The sequence below is a fragment of the Gigantopelta aegis genome, chromosome 4, assembly GCF_016097555.1.
Source record: "Gigantopelta aegis isolate Gae_Host chromosome 4, Gae_host_genome, whole genome shotgun sequence".
In the NCBI taxonomy this organism is placed as follows: domain Eukaryota; kingdom Metazoa; phylum Mollusca; class Gastropoda; order Neomphalida; family Peltospiridae; genus Gigantopelta; species Gigantopelta aegis.
Window position 1 is genome coordinate 35,349,197 of NC_054702.1, and position 22,010 is coordinate 35,371,206.

Consider the following 22,010-nt stretch of genomic DNA (forward strand, 5'->3'; position numbering starts at 1 on the left):
TATAGTATTATACAGGTGTTACATATTCGCGATACAAACGATAACGTTTTTACACTCTTCGTTTTTGTTAGCCACCTTTTATTCATCACAGCGTCACAGCGGGTAATGTTTACTATCGTTAGGCTTCTATTATCCGTGTTGATATAAAATGTGTAACCACTTATAACCTAACGTAGATGGGACGTATTGCTATGGCCTTTATACTGTTGGTTTATGGCAAACCTGTCACTAGTCTGACAATTTCTATTTGCTGTATAGATACTGCGGTGTTTGCTTTGTACGATATCGGCTATTCAAAACACAACGTGTATATGTCTTGTCTATATCGGCATTGGCGTGTGTTTGTGTATGCTAGCGTAGTTCAAGTATCCTTGAACTAGTCCTATGTAAAGAAGAGTATTTGGACGGTTGAGCCCATCTGACAATGCCGTTAACCCTCTAAATATCCGTTAACACTGTGATAAACTGTCTTATTTGTTTTGTTAATATGTCTTCTTAAAGCGACTCTCCTGCGTTTGCAACCATTAAAACCTATTTCCAATAATAAATCCTTTTTAACAACTAAAGTTTTACTCTTGAATAGAGTTATTTGTTCACAATATCAGTGACTGTATATCCAATGTGGTTTTGGTCGTCCTAATGTTTGTAGTAGCTCAAATTTCATTTTACTCCCTACTTTAAATGTTTTCGTAGCTGGAGGGGCCGAAGTATGCGTTGTCCCCGACTTCAGTTGAAAGTCGATCTAACTATGTATTTGAATGAATATTTTAATATAAAAAAAAATGTCACTCCGACTGTTTAAAAACATTTAGCTCATAATTCTCCATGCTATTAGAATTGTTTTAATACGCCAGTTACTGACACCTGTAATAGCTTGTTTTCATCACATCAAATATTATTTTAATAACCATGTTACAGCTTTTTTAATATCCTGCCAACGGACCAGTTTTAACATTTTTTTTTTTTTACTGTAATTAGTTTTGGTTCAATATATTTTCAAAGACAAATACAATTTTCCACTTTTTAGTTTTGTATACATTAGCAGTGATAATATAAGGAATGTGGTGAATACGAATATTATACAATATGCATGACTTAACAACTAAATGTTTTCCCACAGGTATCAGGAATCGTCGGCTCTGCTGATCTTCTGGCTGGTGTATTTTTCCTCTTGTCTATTCTGCTTTATTCAAAGTAAGTACAGTTTTCACATACAATTTAAATTGATTCCTCTGGTGTAATTGAAACTGGAAATCATTTTCAGATTTCTAACATAATGGTAACATATCTGTACACATGCTATCCTATATTCGCTATTATAGACATTTGATGATAAATACTTATTCACTTCCAACAAATTGATACAAATATATCTTGAAAAAATATCTTCCTTATGTTCTAAAAAGGTTTTAAGATATAAATTTAAAAAATAGTTCATATTTTGTTTGATAGTAATTCACATACGGTATAAAGTGAATTTTATATGGAAGCATTTTGAAGTTAGTTCAAATATTTTCTTTGAGTTATTAGAAGATGACACAAATAAAGAAATAGGTGATCTATGCCTCGTAATTCTAATTCTGAATGAATGAATAGATGTTTAATGACACCCCAGCTCAAAAAATACATCGGCTATTTGGGTGTTAATCTATAGTAAAGTAGATGATTAACATCAATATAAACATTCAAGAGTTGAATTAAAACAGTGTAAAGAACCTTGGAAAATAATTCTAATACATACATGATGCAATTTAGTAACACAGTAATAGATTGTGGTTCTTTACGACTTGCAGGAGTTTGTTAGTAAACTGGGATCTGGGATCAACGGAATGTCCGCAGACACAGCGTCCACAGTTGCTGGTGGTCAGTTTAATGTTGGCTGCAGTTTCCACACTGTGTAAGGAACATGGTATTACAGTATTAGCCGTGTGTGCTGTTCTAGACGTGGCCATATTCTCCAGGAAGGGCATTTTAAAGTGAGTACCATACCTATGTATACTATATGTGTGTTGAAAAAGTACAACTATGATGGGATGCTCTTAAGAATAACTGTCACAACAGTGATGATATCAGATGTTCACGAAAGGTGAGCATATTCTGCCCCACACCACTGGTGTTATCTGTCATGAGTACTGCCACCATAGCTGTCAAGTTGGTCACAATGTTTCACCAAAAAATAAAAAGGTTTGCACAAGTTCAAAATATGGAAAAACATGAGCTATCATGTTGGTCAGTGATGCATTGTATATAGTAGAAATGCATGCCCATGATAATGTACTTAAATTTTAATATGAATAAAAATACCCGGAGTTTTGTCTATTCTTGTTTTTTGTGTGTGCGTTTTTTTATACAAATGAAAGAAAATCCACCAACAATATACACTTATTGTTTCTGTTCTACCATGTTTGTAAATGTATTTGCAAAATACACTGAATGTATTTTTATATTTGCTTGATCGTCAACACACCTCAACAACCAGCGAACTTGTTTTATTATTCTTTTCATTTCAACTCATTTTTGTACAAGTAGTTTTTATATGCGGGATGGTGACTTTAACATAGATCTACAATTATTGAATAGAGGAGGTTATTTATTAGTTTTTAAAGCATACAATTACATTATTTTGTTTCTATGAGGGTTTTAAAAAAAATATCTATACCTCATTTTTTTTTTACAGAATGTTTTCTGGAGGAAGCACAAGGCATCTGATGCCATTATTTCATCGATTGTTTTATATATTTTTAACAGTGAGTACAAGACATTTTTCACTTCTTTTAAGAACATTATTACAATAATAATGTAAACATTATCTAAATAGGCCTACATGTACTTTTAATTTTTATTTATATCCATATAGAATATTTAACTACTTTTATGTGTTCTGATGGCAAATGAAATATAAAAACTGTGTCTATAGGTAGTACTAAACCAGATAACTTCCAGTTGGGTCAAAGTTCGAGATGCACCAACTGTTGATAGAGAAGTTAACACCATAAGTTCTGTGATTGGTGATAAATGTGAGTGTGTTGGTTATAAAAAAGAATTAGTTTCATCTGGGCAAAAAATGTATGCAATTTTATTTCATCTAGTACCACTGTGTCAAGTATGGGGTATCTGTAAAAAAATAGTACTCAAATGTTTTGCGGTATTAGGGTAGTCTTAGACGCTACCCGTTATTTCTGAAATGAGCAGCTTGACCCCCAATTTTTTTCCAAATCACTTTAAGGGTGAGGGATGGTAGTATTTATATCTGTGGTGTTTATGTCGATTGATATGCTGTGGGTAGGAGTTTTAGCCACATATGTTACTATTGTCGTCTATGGGATTTGATTTGGTAGTATACACCCTATAGACTTCTCACATTGGTTAATGTTAAGCAAACAAAAAGTCAAACATTATTCAGTTCATTGTGATGTTCAGTGTACTTTTCTGGTGTTATGCACTCCAGTGCTGTTTGCAAATCTGTCATGGTGTATTCACCAATTTCAATTTAGGTAACTGTGTCACAAGAACATTTATATAAAACACCATTGGAGATCAACTGGAACACAAAAGGTGGTTTTTTCACAGCTGCGTACCTGATCTTGGTGTCATTGTATATCTCACTATGCATACTGGCAGCATACCCTGTGTGTACAATATTACTGCTGTGAGCAAATAAATGAGATTACAACTACACTGGCACAGTGAAGTGGTTCAGTGCATAACACAAAGAGTGCATATCTGCATATACAGTTACTAGGAATCTAGCATGAAAGACACTAACAACTAACCATTAACACTTGTCCTGGACAAACAGCTTAAACGTACAGACTGAATTGGGACTGTTGACATAATCATTTATATAAACTTCTTTCTTTATTTTAACTTTTTGCATAAACCCTTTTTAAATTCCTTGTAAATAAATTTAATTGAATCAGCAATTTAGTATTTTTATCTAATTATTTGTATAAACCTTTTTAACCTTTCTCATAAACTTTAAAAAATATATAAATTATATGCCCCCCCCCCAACCCCCCGCCCCACACCCTCTTCTTCTGAGTACAGTTTTTGGCCCTGTGTTCTCAATGAGTATATTTGAACATTAAATTTATATGAGCACGTTAAATCCCGAAATCTGACCTGACAGTCGTTTGTGGGCATACAAAAAACTGTTTATGTAGAATTTGTTTTTAAAGCAAACATCAAAGACTATATGTAATTAAGAAAGCTTTGATATGGACTATTAAATAAACTGGCCAATCTGTTCATTGCAGGATTTATAACAGTCAAAACTTTAATAATAATAAATAAATTTAAAAAATCAATGGGACTTGATAAATTTGTCATATAACATTATAGGTTATCAGGTTTATATTTTATGGTAACCTGTATATGGAACACTATATAGTTATTTAGACCAGATTTATATTTTATGATAACCTGAATATTGATTAATAAACACTAGTTATTTTGACCAGATATATAGTTTTATGGTAACCTATATATTGATTAATAAACACTAGTTATTTTGACCAGATTTATATTTTATGATAACCCAAATATGGATTAATAAACACTAGTTATTTTGACCAGATTTATATTTTATGGTAACCTATATATGGATTGCTAAACACTAGAGTTATTTTGATGATTTTGATAACAAGAGATAAATTGTTCACATCAAAGGTAAGAAAGAAACTGAATGTTCATGGAACTCCATGGTTAGAAAGCCCACTTGAGATACAATAGAACTAATAGAACTGATTCCACTGAGTTATTGCCCATTCCTGGCTGGTATAAAGGTCCATGGTATGTGATGTCTTGTGAGAATGTGCCTATAGGAAATCCCATTCTGCTTATAAATCAATAGTAAGAGTAGTCTAGTATATTCAGGGCTGAGCCTGAAATAATCGCTGGGGTAAAGAGGCAGAAAAAATATCAGTTACTAGTACTTAGTAATTGTATGTGTGTATAACAAATGTTGTATATCATGTTGTTTGCTGTTGTAATTTTCAGTTTTCCATATTGCTTGGTATTCGGTTGTGGATTATGAATGGAACTCTCCCAGAATTCCAAGAGCAAGACAATCCTGCATCTTTCTCACCAGTATTACTTACAAGGTAAAAATACATGTTTTAATTTGTTCCAGTTAAACTGATAGAACATGTTTTAGATATTCATTTTAAATTTGGTAACATGTTAAATTATACATTATGAACTATTATTAAGACTTAGACTGAAAAGTCTGTCTATTTATTATCATTATCATCATCACCACCACCATCATTATCATCACCATCATCATCAGCATCATCATCACCATCATCATCAGCATCATCATCATCATCATCATCATCATTATTATTAGCATTGCATTATTGTTATATTTCTTTTCAGAATCTTGACCTACAATTACCTGTATGTGTTCAACTCACTGTTACTAATATTTCCCATGACCCTCTGTTATGACTGGCAAGTCTCAAGCATCCCATTGGTGGAAAACATCACTGATCCACGTAACCTAGCGACAATCATATTTTATATCATCATCATGCTAATTGTCTACAGGAGTTACATCAATTTCATGTCACAGGTAATAATTTCTGAATGTAATTTTTGAAGACAGTTATAGAATAATTAATCACATTGGAAGACAAGTTAAACATTTAAATAATTCCAACAAACCCAACAGATATATTATAAAAAGTTAAACAAGTATATTTGATGCCATACCTTTCACCATGTGATCATTTCTAGAATATATTATTTAGTAATTGTAATCATACACATACATGTACCATGCACTGATAGCTTATTCATTTCCCTGAGTGAGAAACTATTAGAACGTTTAAAAACTACTTTGGTATGATTTTGTCTTACAAAATGGTACACAGTTTTGTATTTTAATTATTCCAAAGTAATGAATTTATGAGTTTGTTCTTTCATTTCAATGAGTGAGAAGTTATTTGTTTTAAAAAACTGCTTTGGTATGTTTTTGTCTAATAACCAAAATGGTACTCAATTTTGCATTTTAATGAATAATGAAGTTAGGAGTTTGCTTTGGAAGTAACATGTTGTGATGAATTAATAGAATGGCAGAAAAATGTATGAGTTTTATTCTGTAAAGAACAAGAAAATGCAACATAATATAATAAATTATTGCATTGCTATAGCATCTGAACAGCAACTGACTTGTTTTTCAGGAAGGTGAAAACTTCAACATTCCGCTCATTGCTCTCTCTCTGCTCATTATTCCTTTCCTTCCTGCGTCCAATCTGTTTTTCCGTGTCGGATTTGTGGTTGCTGAAAGAATACTTTATATCTCAAGGTGAGTTCCACGTATCTTGTCTTCAACATACTAGAGAATACTATTCATTAAGCATGCTTTACGTGTCAGTTGTAAACGCCTGCCTACTTTGTGGTTGCTGAAAGAATACTTTATATCTCAAGGTGAGTTCCACGTATCTTGTCTTCAACATACTAGAGAATACTATTCATTAAGCATGCTTTACGTGTCAGTTGTAAACGCCTGCCTACTTTGTGGTTGCTGAAAGAATACTTTATATCTCAAGGTGAGTTCCACATATCTTGTCTTCAACATACTAGAGAATACTATTCATTAGGCATGCTTTACGTGTCAGTTGTAAACACCTGCCTACTTTGTGGTCAGTCTGAGATAAGTGGGCCCATTAGGCTATTTCTTGCACTAGCCAGTGCACCACAACTGGAATAACAAAGGCCATGGTATGTGCTATCCTGTCTGTGGGATGGTGCATATAATAGATCCCTTGCTAATAATGGAAAAAAATGTAATGGGTCTCCTCTCTAAGACTATTTGAGATCAAATAGGCGATGATTAATAAATCAGTGTGCTCTAGTGGTGTTGTTAAACAAAACAAAGTTTAACTTTATTTTTAAGTGTCATTTGCCAAACTGAAATATATGTACAAATACGAATTTGGTGAATATATAGTGTAATACACTCAAGGAAAACATTTCTGTGCATTTCTTGCTCATGGTATATTTGTTTAACAGTAATAAAGGTAAAACTAAATTGTTTTCAAGATTTTATTTATTGTTTAATAGTAAATACTACAAAGACAATTTGTAAAATTATGGTTTGTCCATTTGAGTCACAAATTTCAACCATTTACAAACTTTCAAGGAACTTTTTTTCAGGAAGTATATTTCATAATAAATTTGCAAAAATATTACTGGTAATTATAAAACAATCATAGTTATTTAGCCTTTATATTTTTTGTATAACTAAGATCTCTGAATTTTGGGTATATTCTTTCAAACAAAATTAACACACTTGCTAGCAGTATGTTTCATGTTTATGTCCAACTTGAATATTTCAATTTTGGTTTTTTTTACCATTCAACTTTGGAAGATAAAGAAAGCAGATGGTAACATAGGTGAAGGACAGTAAAAAATGATCGAGTGTTTTGCATCTGAAATACATGGGGGGGGGGGGGGGCAAGACGTAGCCCAGTGGTACAGCGCTCGCTCGATTTGTTGTTGGTGTAGGATCGATCCCCGTCGGTGGGCCCATTGGGCTATTTCTCGTTCCAGCCAGTGCACCACGACTGGTATATCAAAGGCCGTGGTATGTGCTATCCTGTCTGTGGGATGGTGCATATAAAAGATCCCTTGCTGCTAATCGAAAAGAGTAGCCCATGAAGTGGTGACAGCAGGTTTCCTCTCTCAATATCTGTGTGGTCCATAACCATATGTCTGACGCCATATAACCATAAATAAAATGTGTTAATTGCGCCGTTAAATATAACATTTCTTTCTTTCTGAAATACACATAATTACGACATGCCATAAAATACTTGTAGAGGAATGTTTAATACACTTTAATGATTGAAACACCTTCATGTTTATACATATGTTTACCATACTGGTTATACCCCTATGACTTGACATTTGTTATGCTGACAACTGACTGATGGAAGTAATTATTACCTTGTAACTTGACCACCACAAATATAATACATGTTCTTTGATGAGTGACTTTGTCATTCACAGATTGTATGCCACTTCACAAACACACTGACAGGTTATTATATTTTATTTAGACAGCAAATTTCACCACTAAGACATCAAGCTGTGACTTTGATAGATTTGAAAATATTTTGGACTCATTTTACACTTGACTATCTCACAAAGATGCATTATCAGAAACATAAATGTACTTAGTATTTAAACATTTAGATCCTTGTTCAAAAGAAAATCTTCATCTCAGTATGACATCTATGTTATGGCAATGCGTTTTTGGGTTGAATCATTTTTATACAGTCCTTAGTTAAAATACAAGCTGAATATTGTAGTGATTCCAAAGTCCAAGCACTTTTTACATAATGCCAACGTCCATTAAGTTAAGTCATATCCACCATGGCTTGACCCAGGGAAGAGATTGTAGTGATGTTGACTGATGCAAATATATGTTTAGTTATTTAGTTAACAGTATCAAAGTAACAGAACATTCATTGGTTTTTGGGATATCTATTTTATTGTAGAGTGATTCCCTGAATAGAAATAAAACTGATCCCAAAACTACTCTAGTAATCTGTGCATTTAATTAATTATTTACTAATCTTATATGAACCTTAAAGAGTGCCTACAATACAATATGTTTTTGTTTGAACTGCTTTGAGTTATTGGGTGTGCTCATTCGTTGATGTTAGTTGATTTTTAAGGCTCAAGCTTACTGTTCAGGACAGGTGTTAATGGTTAGTTGTTAGTGGTTAGGGAGAGACAAATTGATATAGTGGCTTCATATTCCCATACATCTCGTTTGAGAAATTAAAACTCACTTTAGGTTTGAGCTAGTACTTTGGAATGTGAACTCTAATGAGTTCTAATGTTGATGGTTTAACCACTATGCCACCGAGACCAATACTGAATAAGCATCATGTAATCAAATTTAATTAATATGTAATCTAATTTTATTAATGATGAGTTTGTTGACACATGCTGGTTTGTGTGTTCATTTCAGCATGGGGTCTTGCCTGCTGGTTGGGTATGGACTCAGTTTGATACTACACAAGGCTAAAGACACGGAACCTGTTATTAAGGCTATTGTTGTGGCTTACCTTCTGGTCCTGGCAGCTAAAACCTGGTCACAGAACCAAGTGTGGCACTCACGAGAATCTCTATTCAGGTAAACTAAAATTTGCATTATGTTTTGTCAATTTATACTATAATGTTGCCCAGTGTTAAAACACTTGCTTGGTGCATGATCGGTGTGGTTTCCATCCCCATCAGTGGTCCCATTTCTCATCCCAGCCAGTGCACTATCACTGGTATATCAACAGCAGTGGTATGTGCTATCCTGTGTGGGATGGTGTTTATAAAAGATCCCTTGCTACTAATGCAAAAAGGTAGCGGGTCTGCTCTATAAGACTATATGTCAAAATTACCAACAGTTTGACATTCAATAGCCAATAATTAATAAATCAATGTGCTCTAGTGGTGTCATTAAAAATCCCAAACTTTAACTTTTAACTTTATTTATACTGGTCATATTGGTACCAACAAAATTACTTTCAAATGTTTATTTCAGAGAATGAAGGGACATATCTATACATGATATTTATATAGTTTAGGTTGCCTGTTGAATACAGTTAATGGGATATATGATGCAAATATCTGCATCATCAGTTTTGAGATATCCTTGTCAGCAAAACACTGTGTTCCTTTCAGCTAAATACTTGTGTGAAGTGTAAAGGGTTTGGCAGGAGGACATTTCCCCTCCTGTGCTTTCTTGTGGTGTCCATAAATGGACATAATATTTATATATTAGTGTGTGTTTGCCTACTTTTATTTGGGTTGTTTACGAAAAAAAAAAGAGAAATGTTTTATTTAACGATGCACTCAACACATTTTATTTATGGTTATATGGTGTCAGACATATGGTTAAAGACCACACAGATATTGAGAGAGGAAACCCGCTGTCAAGACTTCATGGGCTACTCTTTTTGATTAGCAGCAAGGGATCTTTTATATGCACCATGCCACAGACAGGGTGGTACATACCATGGCCTTTGATATACCAGTAGTGGTGCACTGGCTGGAACGAGAAATAGCCCAATGGGCCCAGCGACGGGGATTGATCCCACACTGACCACACATTGAGCGAACACTGTACAACTGGGCTACGTCCTGCCCCTGGGTTGTTTACGAAGGAAGGAAATGTTTTATTTAACGACGCACTCAACACATTTTATTTATGGTTATATTGCGTCGGACATATGGTTAAGGACCACACAGATATCGAGGGAGGAAACCCGCTGTCGCCACTTCATGGACTACTCTTTTCGGTTAGAAGCAAGGGTTCTTTTATATGCACTATCCCATAGACAGGATAGCACATACCATGGCCTTTGATGTACCAGTCATGATGCACTGGCTGGAGTGAAAAATAGCCCAATGGGCCTACTGACGGGATCGATACCAAACCGACCGCGCATCAAGTTTACTGGTGCACCCATTTACTAAGTAAGAAACCGGCATCGTGGTTAGGCCATCGGTCTACAGACTGGTAGGTACTGGGTGAGTGCTCTGCAAGGGTCAATGGGTAGGTGTAAACCACTTGCACCGACCAGTGATCCATAACTGGTTCAACAAAGGCCATGGTTTGTCTTATCCTGCCTGTGCAGGAAGCGCAAATAAAAGATCCCTTGCTGCTAATCAGAAAGAGTAGCCCATGTAGTGGTGACAGCGGGTTTCCTCTCAAAATCTGTGTAGTCCTTAACCATATGTCCGACGCCATATAACCGTAAATAAAATGTGTTGAGTGCGTCGTTAAATAAAACATTTCTTTCTTTCCATTTACTAAGTAGTCTGTTGGTACTTCTGGATGGAGCCATCAGCCGTACATCCATACATCCTATGAACTTGTATGCTAGAATTAGTATGAATGTCAACCCTGAAGTTAAATTGTTTGCCATATGTATCATTATCACAAGTATACAAAATGTACTCTTTTCCAGATCCTCATTTGCTGTCTTTTTGTCAACAAAGATAATTATAAAATTATGATTATACATTGCAAATTTCTTCGTCCATCCACTTGTGAAGTACTCATCACCACCATTATCTCCAGCATTTAACATGAATGAAAAAAGATGATGACTATTTGTGCTGGATACATGGTTAATACAATAAAATCTTCCAACTTCATTATATTGTAGGCTATATATGGGGCTGCATGTAGCTGACTCATACATGCTCTGAACGCCTAGTTTAAATGAAGACAGTAATAAAGATTTCTTCTTCTTTTTTTTTTTTTTTTTAAAAAAAAAAAATCAAGTTTTCAGTTTTTATCATTTTACTGATGTGTTTTGCAAGATTTAGTTTATAAATATTTAGAAAACAGATAGCAAAACAAATTCTTACTTTAATTTTTTTTTTTTTTTACTAAATAATAGGTACAGTAGATCTTTCATATTTACTTGTTAATAATAAATTTGTCGTGGAAAACCTTACAGGTAAACAGTCATGGGCTTCCCTAATTTATCTTCATATGTTGACAGATTTATGTTGTTCTGAAGTAGTGTTTTATTTTGGATTTATGATGTAGTTGCGGTTTTCTCGTCACAGCCTGACACCACTTAACATATGTTCTCGTTATTGTGTCCGGTTTATTACACTGTGTAATGTTGTCCTAATCTTACACAGGTCTACACAAACAGTAATTTTAACATGTCACTAGGCCACTGAAAATTGCAAACACAATCGTTACAATCGTTTCATTCGTACAAGTCTGGTTTTATGTGACCTGTATTTCATTCATAGATTAAATTTAAGACATCATTTACATTGTTCAAAATATACCAGCCTCTGTGGTATCGTGGTTAAGCTATCGGACATACAGCTGGTAGATACAGGGTTCTCAGCCCGGTACCGGCTTCCACCCAGAGCGAGTTTTAACGACTCAGTGGGTAGGTGTAAGACCACTACAGCCTCTTCTCTCTCACTAACAACTAACCCACTGTTCTGGACAGACAACCCAGATAGCTGAAGTGTGTGCCCAGGACAGTGTGCTTGAACCATTTATCTTACAACGAGATGTTTTAAAATGTATCTAATGAGCGAAAGCGAGTTTGATATGTTTTTAAACAACGAGTTGTGAAATAAATGGGATCTAACGGACACGGATGTATTATTCTATTTCTTACATATCCTCAAAAACCAGGTTTTAAACAACGAGTTGTGAAATAAATGGTATCTAACAGACATTATTGTATTATTCTATTTCTTACATATCCTCAAAAACCAGGTCTTAAGCAAATTTTAACATCTTTTTCAACTAAAAGTTATTTACAGCCCTTGCACTTACGCCACACAGACAAATGGTTGTCAGGTTAACTATACGTCACAGTGTAATCAATTTTGATCCTTCTGTTTTTTTCATTGGATATATGGCATTGGTGACCTGGTCATCACCTAGGAGCAGCCAGTCATATGTCTTGAAATTGTTAACACACGTACATACATGTTTGTGTAAGTTGACATGAAATGAAAATGTTTGGACAAACAAAATGTACCTCAATGATTCACACAGCTTGCAGATGATGGGTTTTTTTCATACCCCAATGAATATAAAAGAAATAACAAACAATTCTTAAATGTATTTCACAATACAAACTTCCATATACATGTGTATGCATCACACTAAAGTTTGTTATTATGATAAAAAACTTGAATGAAAAATCAATAAAATCTTGTTCAATCACCCTTATTATGGTTAGAAAGTAATCATCTTGGGGATAAGTTATTGATTTTACCATTTGCTATGGATTTATTGACACAAGATGTAGAAAATCTGACCATTTACAGTCTTTAAGACCTAATCATCACTTCTTTATTGATCCATTTAGTGTGCTCATTCTCAGTTCATATTTTTATCACCATATAATAACTAAACAGGGGGCAGGGGTTAATGATTAGTTGTTAGTGATGCAGGGCTTGAAACGGCCCGTGGACAACTTAAATATTAAAAAAATAATGGCATTAGTCGCCCAAATATTATTATGTGGGCTATCTTCTTTTGAGCAATAACCTATGAGCCTCTATTAATATTTGTAATCCACATTAAAATCTTGCTCGTGGTTCTCTTACCATAATTTGCCAACATCCATTATTGTCTTTTGGGCCACCATATTTTTTGGTGAGTTTCGAACCTTGGTGATGGTGAACAGGCGTGGCACAGTGTAAATTATAGTGGTATGGCTCGAGGTTGCCAGATTATCCTATCAAATTCACCTTTGAAGGACATTTTCACAGATACAACAAATATAACCACACACACATGCCATGCCATACCTCTTTTAGGGCTTCTAGAATTTTTATAAAATTCACTAGCCATGGGATCGGTGATTTAAAAAATTTGCTAGCCACAATTTAAAATTCACTAGCCCAACTTTACTTTAAGTTAATACAATTTTACATGATATGTCACCTAAAGAGGGAGATAGAGCTTAAAAACACTAGCATTGGGGGTTGGGGTGGGGGCAAGATATTCATATTTACAAAATAGACGTAACTGCAACATTTGACCTCCTTTTTTTCACTAGCCATCGGGCATGGCAATAGTAGTTATTTACTAGCCCATCATTGAATATCACTAGCCATGGGAGTGGGGCTACCATAATCTAGAAGCCCTGCCTCTTTGAAAAGTGGTATGGCCATACCGTCTGCACTGCCCCTGGTGAGAGAGAAGTTGGTATGGTGGTCTGACACACCCCTATTGACTTGTTATAGTGTGATAAGACAGGAATCTAGTCACACTAAATGTGACTCTGATTACACAGCTTATTAACACATTCAGTTTTAATGTTCCTAAGACTATGCAATAGATTGATTACTTTATAATTATTTATTACAAATAAATGTAAAAATAGCATTATTATCCATATGGTTAATAATAATCATATGAAGCACACATGTAATAACAAGTGTAATGACGTTGCCTCTCCAGTCCTAGCTCAGACTGTGCATTTGAAATATGACGTCATTTCATTGTCACCTTCTACTAGTTGTGGCTGAAACATTTTGAGTTGGGTCTTGTTATTCATAAAGAAAACAACAATAATAATATGGATAATAAAGAAATTATTACACTCGCGTGTGAGTCGTACTGATTTTACGAAACTAGTGTCAGGATTCATGTATTATCTTCACTCTCGCTTGGGCAATACAAAAATCCTGACACTCGTTTTGTAAAATCAGTACGATACAAAAACTCATATAATAACCTCTATATATGTCATACTTGTAACTATGATATATAACACTTTAAGGTTGATGACCAAGACTTAAACACTGTACCACGAATACCTAATATACTTAATATCTAATTAAAATTAGCTCCACTGGTTAATTACTAGACCAGTAGAGCTAATTATTTTTAATCAGATTGCACCAATACCAGTATATTAATTTTAAACGAAGCCACCATTTATTTCATTTCAACTTGTATTCATGCTTATATCCAATTAAGGTTCAAGCATGCTGCCCTGGGTACACATCTCAGCTATCTGGGCTGTCTGTCCAGGACAGTGGGTTAGCTTTTAGTGGTTAGTGAGATAGAAGAGAGTGTAGTACCCACTGAGTTGTTAAAACTTGCTTTGGGTGGGAGCCGGTACCGAGTTGTGAACCCAGTACCTACCAGCCTTATGTCCGATGGTTTAAACATGACACCACCGAGGCCGGGTCCCCCATTTATGCTTTGTTTGGTGGCTGTTTACCACAGGTTTGACTGTATATGAAACTGGTGCATGTCCTTTGGGTAAATTAAATTACACCAACATAATTTAAGTTTTAATGTAACAGTACTGACAGCAGACTGAAATATATTGTGATCTCATATATTCCTATAAAGCCCACTTCAGTGGGGAGATAAGAGAGACCGTGGGATATCATATCTGTAAAATGAGACTTGTATTTGTTCACACCAAGGTATAAATTTTGTGAGCATTAACAATGCTTCGAAGTGTGCCAAACAAACTACAATGTGTACCCCTAACAAAAGATGAGTGGACCATCTGTTTGAATTGACAGATGTATTGCCATGGTGATGGTAAATGATAAAAAAAAAAAAGAGTTTTGCCACTGGAGGTCTCACCTGTGTTAACATGCACCCGAGCTTTCCCTCTCGGTCAATATGAAAGAGGTTGTTAAAACTCCATAGGTAATACATAATCGCTCTTATCGTGAATGTGACAGGAATGAAATGAAGTCGATTCAATAAAACTGAGCAAAATAGCCCAGACAAACAGGGTGCTGTGTCTGTGGTGTCTCACACATGATGGGTAAACGTTCACACAGCCTGTGATGTTTTTCAAGTGTGTTTGATCGAGAGCTGAACCGATTAGAGAAAATGTTGACAAATGCGCAAAGTAAATACATTATGGAGAATAACCCAGCGTTAAATTGTATTTTACATTGCATCATATAATCTAATTATTCGTGACAATACAGCCTGAGCATATGGGTCAGGGGATTTGGGGAATTTTTTTTAGGGCAAAACCCTTTTTTAAAGGTCTATCCTAGTGTTACATTGTATTCTTTTTTATAACTTGCATGAGGTGAGTTAATTGATTGCTACTTTGTAAATAAACAGTTTCTTTAACTTCTGTATTATTTAATCAACAAATAGTGGATATTTATAGTGTTTTCCTTATCTTGTTTTAGCATGGTGCAGCACCATGCCTCAGTAGTCTAGCACCATCTTGCCTCAATCAGCACCATGCTGCACTGAGATTAAACTAGCCTTTTTCAGTAATTAATTCTAAAATTGCCTTTATAAAACACCCAAAAAGGTATTATTAATTAATAAAATATGCCTTTTATATCTTTTGCCATTAATTTATTAAAACAAGCACATAAATTACATTAATGTTTATTTTAATTAAAAAAAATTGTATTTTTAATGAAAAACAAGTGTCCTGCAAATGGTGAAAATGTCCCAAAAGTGTTTGATCTACCATGCCTTGCCTAATTTCTAGGGAAATCACTAATTTACAAATTAAGGCAAATTCTTTTCAAATTGCAATAAAGTACCATCCCATATGCTTATGCAAGATAGTACCGTGAAACCTGTCTAAACTGGTTCACGTCGGGGACCTAATATTTATCCTATTTAAACAGGATCTGGTGTTTAAAGGGTCACATTTTAGAATTTAGAAAATTTGGGATCATGAAACTTGGCTGGTTTTGACATGATTCAAGTTTCTTCTAGGTCTAGTTTAGACAGGTTTCACTGTATATGAAATTATCAATATTATTTTTAAGTAGTTGTTACAGTCAAACTTGCTTTAAAGTTTAAACTTAAAGACAATCTGTTCTAGTAGTACATTGTAGTAGTATTAAATAATTTGGGGAAATATTAAGGAGTACTCTTAGGTGAAGGTGGGATCAATCCCCGTCGGTGGGCCCATTGGGCTATTTCTCGTTCCAGCCAGTGCACCACGACTGGTATATCTAAGACCGTAGTATGTACTACCCTGTCTGTGGGATGTAAAAGATGCCTTACTGCTAATCAGAAAGAGTAGCCCATTAAGTGGCAACAGCGGGTTTTCTCTCTCAATATCTGTGTGGTCCTTAACCATATGTCGGACGCCATATAACCATAAATAAAATGTGTTGAGTGCTTCGTTAAATAAAACATGTCTTTCTTTCTTTCTTTCTTTCTTAGGAGAAGTGGCTGCTTGAGCTGCTTTGACTATTGAGATATGCAATGTTGAGCAATATTGTGAGATTTTGTATGTATAATTTATTTGGAAAAATATATGGTTGCATTTTAAATGTGATAACATACTAATGATTTGTTTTGCAGATCAGGTGTCAGGGTGTTACCACACAACTCAAAGGTTCATTACAACCTTGGGAATTACCTCAAAGACACTGGACAAAATACAGAAGCAATCTGGCACTACCGAAAATCTCTGGAGTACGTAATAAAATTGGAACAGTGTACCTTTAAAAACAATTTTTTTTGACAAATTACTTGCTTTTCAGTACTAAAGATCAACTTTAGATCTTTTTCCCTTATTTAGAAACATGTCATTCTTCATTCAGTTTGTTTGCATTAATTAATTTGTTGTAATACAAATAAACATTATACGTTTTTCACTTCCCAAGATCACACTTCGTTCCATTTGTAATTACTAGTCCCCTACCGGTACAATCAGAGGGGACTATAGGTTTTATCTCTGTCCTTCTGTCTTTCTGTCTGTCCATCTCTCCATCTGTCTGTCCCACATATAGTTTTCCGGATGTTGTTTTAACAATGCCTTGAGATATTGTGTTGACATTTTGTGTATAGCTTTGTTATTTATTGTGACAGATCAAGTTTAACTTTCATGGTGACTTAACTACTGTTCACAGAGTCATGGCTCTTGAATTACATGTAGGGCATAATGTTGGTCCTGGTAAGAGATATGTATTGCTTTAGCAGTACTCTCAGAATGCTTGTTTTTAATAATTATAACTTTGTAATTATTTTAACATGGTTTTTAATAATAATAATTATTTTCAGAGAAATTTGTTTGTTTTTAAAAATTACATTAACATGGTTATGTTATAAAGTTTCATTCTCAAAACTATGGCAGCTGAGAAAGAATGTTGTTGTTGGTTTTGTGTTAGGAGGTTAAAAGTCACAGTGACCCAGTGTAGGCTATTGATTTCAGTTTTCAAGACAGCCGAATTATTGGCCTAATCCATTGTCCACACTGCTATTGGCAGTGACATCAAACCAAGATTAAAGTTTGTTGGCAAGTTTTTAGCAGAGCATCAAGAGTCTGAGATTTGTTCATTGTTCGCATGCCATCACAAACTACATGTACTCATATTTGTAATTTTGAATATGTAGCACACAAGGCATCAACCAAAATAAACAGTTTAAAAGAACTTGTTTTTAGTGGCAGGTTTAATCATAATAACAATTTATTGTAGGTAATGACCTTTAAGAAAGAAAGAAATGTTTTATTTAACGACACACTCAACACATTTTATTTACGGTTATATGACATCAGACATATGGTTAAGGACCGGAATGGTTTAAGAAACCAAAGTTTAGTTAAAAATAGTCATCACCATATGCATACAGGTCAAATCAGGTCAGGTCATAGGTTTTAATGTGCACATTCAGAACAAGCTGTTGTAACACAAGCCTGTCATGGGTGCAGGTGTCGACTTTTGCCGGCTCTTCCTCTGTCCAGGACAAGAATATGCATACACGTAGGCTGTATTTATATAGTGTGTGAACTGTACCAGTTGTCGGCATGTATATAGGGCCTATTGTCACACCAGATATATATTAGACTTACGCATATAACTGTTGCCACAATTTATTTTGTAAGAATGCACTTAACCAGCATATTTGCACATTCTAATGAATAGTTTTCATGAATAAAAAAAAAGCAGCTGTAATTTTGAGCAATCACAAATAAGACACTTTGAAATATTCAGTCGTTTTCACTGATTTAGTTTGTTAAAATAGTGTATATGGTAAAATTGTTTATGTAATGTGTTATTTTATTTTTGCAGGTTATATGCAAAGCATGCCAGTGCTTTTAACAATCTCGGAACATTACTTGAAAACAAGACTGAAGCTGAATCATGCTTCAGGAATGCCCTGAAAATCTATCCCAAACACAAGGGTGCATTTGTAAATCTAGGAAATCTACTTATGTAAGTCTTTCCAAAATCTATTACACATTTAAGAGAGTATTTGTAAATCTAGGAAATCAACTTATGTAAGTCTTTCCAAAATCTATTACAAATTTAAGAGAGTATTTGGAAATCTTGGAAATCTACTTATGTAAGTTTCTTCAAAAATATATTACAAATTTAAGAGAGTATTTGTAAATCATATGGAAATCTATTACAAATTTAAGACCGTACCAGTATTTGAAATCTGTGGAATCTACTTAAATAAAATTCTATTATAACTTTAAGACAGTATAATTTGTAAATCTATGAATGAACTTCATAGCAGTGTGATTCCATTTCATTTAAAATATGTGAACATTTAATATTCTGTTGTGTAACTTATAATCTGTTAAATACATGTAGCTTGAAATTTTGTTTCATTTTTTTTTTGTACAATTATATAACATTCATACATTTTCTTCATACATATTTTCTAATATTAAATTTTGTTATTTGAACACAGTTTTCAGTTTCATTGTGAAAAGTGATTTGATTAGTATTGATTTAGTATTACCGGTAGTCTTATTCTGATGTTCCTATCATGTTCCTACAGGTTTGCTGCAGTCTTAATATTTCTCTCATTAGTGTCCAGCTTGATGGATTAGGTTGATTTATCTAGTGTGATTGGTTGCAGCACATCAGGGGCTGTTCCAAAATTATGAAACATTCTAGGTGGGATAGACATTATGTGTTGAATTACAAAACATTAATCAGTGGCAGATCCAGAAAATCCATTTGGGGGGGGGGGGGGGCAATGACATGAGGCGGAATGCCATGGGAATTTTGGGGGAGGTTTGGAGGGGGTGAAAATTAATATATAATAAAATTATAACTGTGACAAAATTTAGGGTGGGCTGGGCTCCTGGGGCCCTCCTAGATCTGCCTCTGATAATGGGGGAGGGAGGGGATGTTTTGTCCTGTGTTATTTAACATTTTCAAAACAATGTCTCATTTTTATACAAGTAAAATCGAGGCAGTCATGGCCATTTTGTTCCTTAACTGATTCATTAAAAAAACAACCCAAAAACAACAACAAAAAACAAAAACAAAACAAACAATGAAAATACAAGCAATAAATCCAGTAAGACTGGCCTCGGTGGCACAGTGATTAAGCCATCAGACTTAAGGCTGGTTGGTACATGGTTCACAGCACAGTACTGGCTCCCACTCAAAGCGAGTTCTTAAGGGCTCAGTGGGTAGGTGTAAGGCCACTACACCCTGTTCTTTCTCACTAACCAACTAACAACTAACCCACTGTTCTGAACAGAGAGCCCAAATAGCTGAGATGTGTGCCCAGGACAGCGTACTTGGAACTTTAATTGGATATAAGCATGGAAATAAGTTGAAATTAATGAAATCCAGTAAGATTGGATCAGTTTACGTGACAATGACAGGGAAAGTAAGGGGTGTTGACAAACACTGTAATTTGAGAGTGGGGAGTGATCAGCCTTATAAAATGTTACAGGTGGAAGGGGTATAAAAATGCCAGATTTTTTTTTGCATTACATAATTGTTTTTTGATCATCCCTTTGCATACATGCCAAATCAATATCTGATGTAATACTATTTGTGTGTTTTATCACTGTTGGTGTCAGAGCAAATAATTTCCATGCAATCCATCATTCTTCCCACTTTACATGATGACAGCTTGATGGCTTGCTAACCCTTTTGTCCTGTAATGTCACTGAATGATTAACAGTGTTTTCACCGGCCTCGGTGGCGCAGTGGTTAAGCCATCGAACTACAGCCCGGAACCAGCTCCAACCCAGAGCGAGTTCTTAAGGGCTCAATGGGAAGGTGTAAGGCCACTACACCCTCTTCTCTCTCACTAATCACTAACCAACTAACAACTATTTATATAAGTTGAAATTAAATAAACAGAGTTTTCTAATCCACACAAGTTGAGCAGAATTTGGTGCAGTTTTGGCTCAGTTTTGACTCAATGATAGTGAGTACACCTGCACACATGCTTAGGATTCAGTTCAGTTCAACTTATTTTCATGCTTATATCCAATTCAGGTTCAAACATGCTGTCCTGGGCACACCTCTGGGCTGTCTGTCCAGGACAGTGGGTTAGTGGTAATTGTTAATGGTTAGTGAGAGAGACGTTGGTGTTGTGGTCTTACATCTACCCATTGAGTCGTTAAAACTTGCTGCGGGTAGAAGCTGGTACTGGGCTGTGAAACCAGGACCTACCAGCCTTATATCCGATGGTTTAACCATGATACCACGGAGGCTTAGGATTGATTCCTGTCAGATGTCCACAGAGGTTCAGGTTGCTCCAGTTATTTTTATGGCACTGATCATAATAATAACGTGTCATAAAAAATAACAAATTCATGTAAGAAAACAACAGATTCCTCTATAAGGTTCAGAGAGGCTTTGTTGCTTCTAGTGTTTGATGCCATAATAATATGATATGAAACATAACAAAAGTTAAAGTTTGTTTTGTTTAACGATACTGCTAAAGCACATGGATTTATTAATCATCAGCTATTGGATATCAAACACTTGGTAATTCTGAGAGTTTTTGAAAGGTAACCTGTTACATTTTTCCGTAAGTAGCAAGGGATCTTTTATATGCACCATTCCAAAGATAGGGTAGCACATACTATAATAATAATAATAATAATAAATTCTTTATTTAGTGAGGGTAACACAGTTAGCAAAAGCTAATCTTCCCTGAGGCCCTCAGGTACAAACAATACAGAATTACAATACATACATTTATAAACAAATAGAAAATACATATATGGCATTAAACATATGTACAAATGATATTATTTTAGAAAATATTTCTTGAGTCTATATTTTAAAAAATGGCCTTTGATATACCACTTGTAGTGCACTGGCTGGAACGTGAAATGCCCCAAAGGGGATCAATCTGAAATGAAACAAATGCCAGAAAATAAACAAGAGTGTAATGTGAGGTGTTCTTTGAGCATTTAGTTCGAGGCCATGTGGTCCTCTTTGCTTAGCAGAGAGACATTTTTTGGGGCAATAGGGCTTGTGGTAGTTATTCCAGGGATGAGAAGTAACTGGATTATTCTTTAAATACATGGACCAGAAAAGTAAAAATATATATGGTGGATACTGGGAAACAATGTCTTCCATATGCCCAATCTGATAAATTTTGGAAGAGTTCTCAACAAACATGGAGGATTTTTCATTCCCTTTATTGGTATTTAACACTTAAAATCTAATTTAAATTGTTTTTTTTTTACCTGCCTCATTGATTCAGCATTTTTAGAATATATAAAATTATTTATAATGATTTAAATAGTATTCATCTGTAAATTATG

The 22,010-nt window shown here is 34.7% G+C and overlaps 1 protein-coding gene across 1 annotated transcript in view; it reads left to right on the forward strand.

Annotated features, from left to right (window-relative positions):
* The window catches only part of LOC121370468 (protein O-mannosyl-transferase TMTC1-like), a 57,708-nt gene that overhangs the window by 26,475 nt on the left and 9,223 nt on the right, over positions 1–22,010 (forward strand). Inside the window, exons 3-11 of the mRNA XM_041495719.1 lie at positions 1,121–1,194; positions 1,794–1,976; positions 2,678–2,747; positions 4,999–5,102; positions 5,380–5,575; positions 6,186–6,310; positions 8,987–9,151; positions 16,832–16,945; positions 18,544–18,687. Of these exons, the coding sequence (XP_041351653.1) occupies positions 1,121–1,194; positions 1,794–1,976; positions 2,678–2,747; positions 4,999–5,102; positions 5,380–5,575; positions 6,186–6,310; positions 8,987–9,151; positions 16,832–16,945; positions 18,544–18,687 (1,175 nt within the window). The remainder of the gene's footprint in view (positions 1–1,120; positions 1,195–1,793; positions 1,977–2,677; positions 2,748–4,998; positions 5,103–5,379; positions 5,576–6,185; positions 6,311–8,986; positions 9,152–16,831; positions 16,946–18,543; positions 18,688–22,010) is intronic.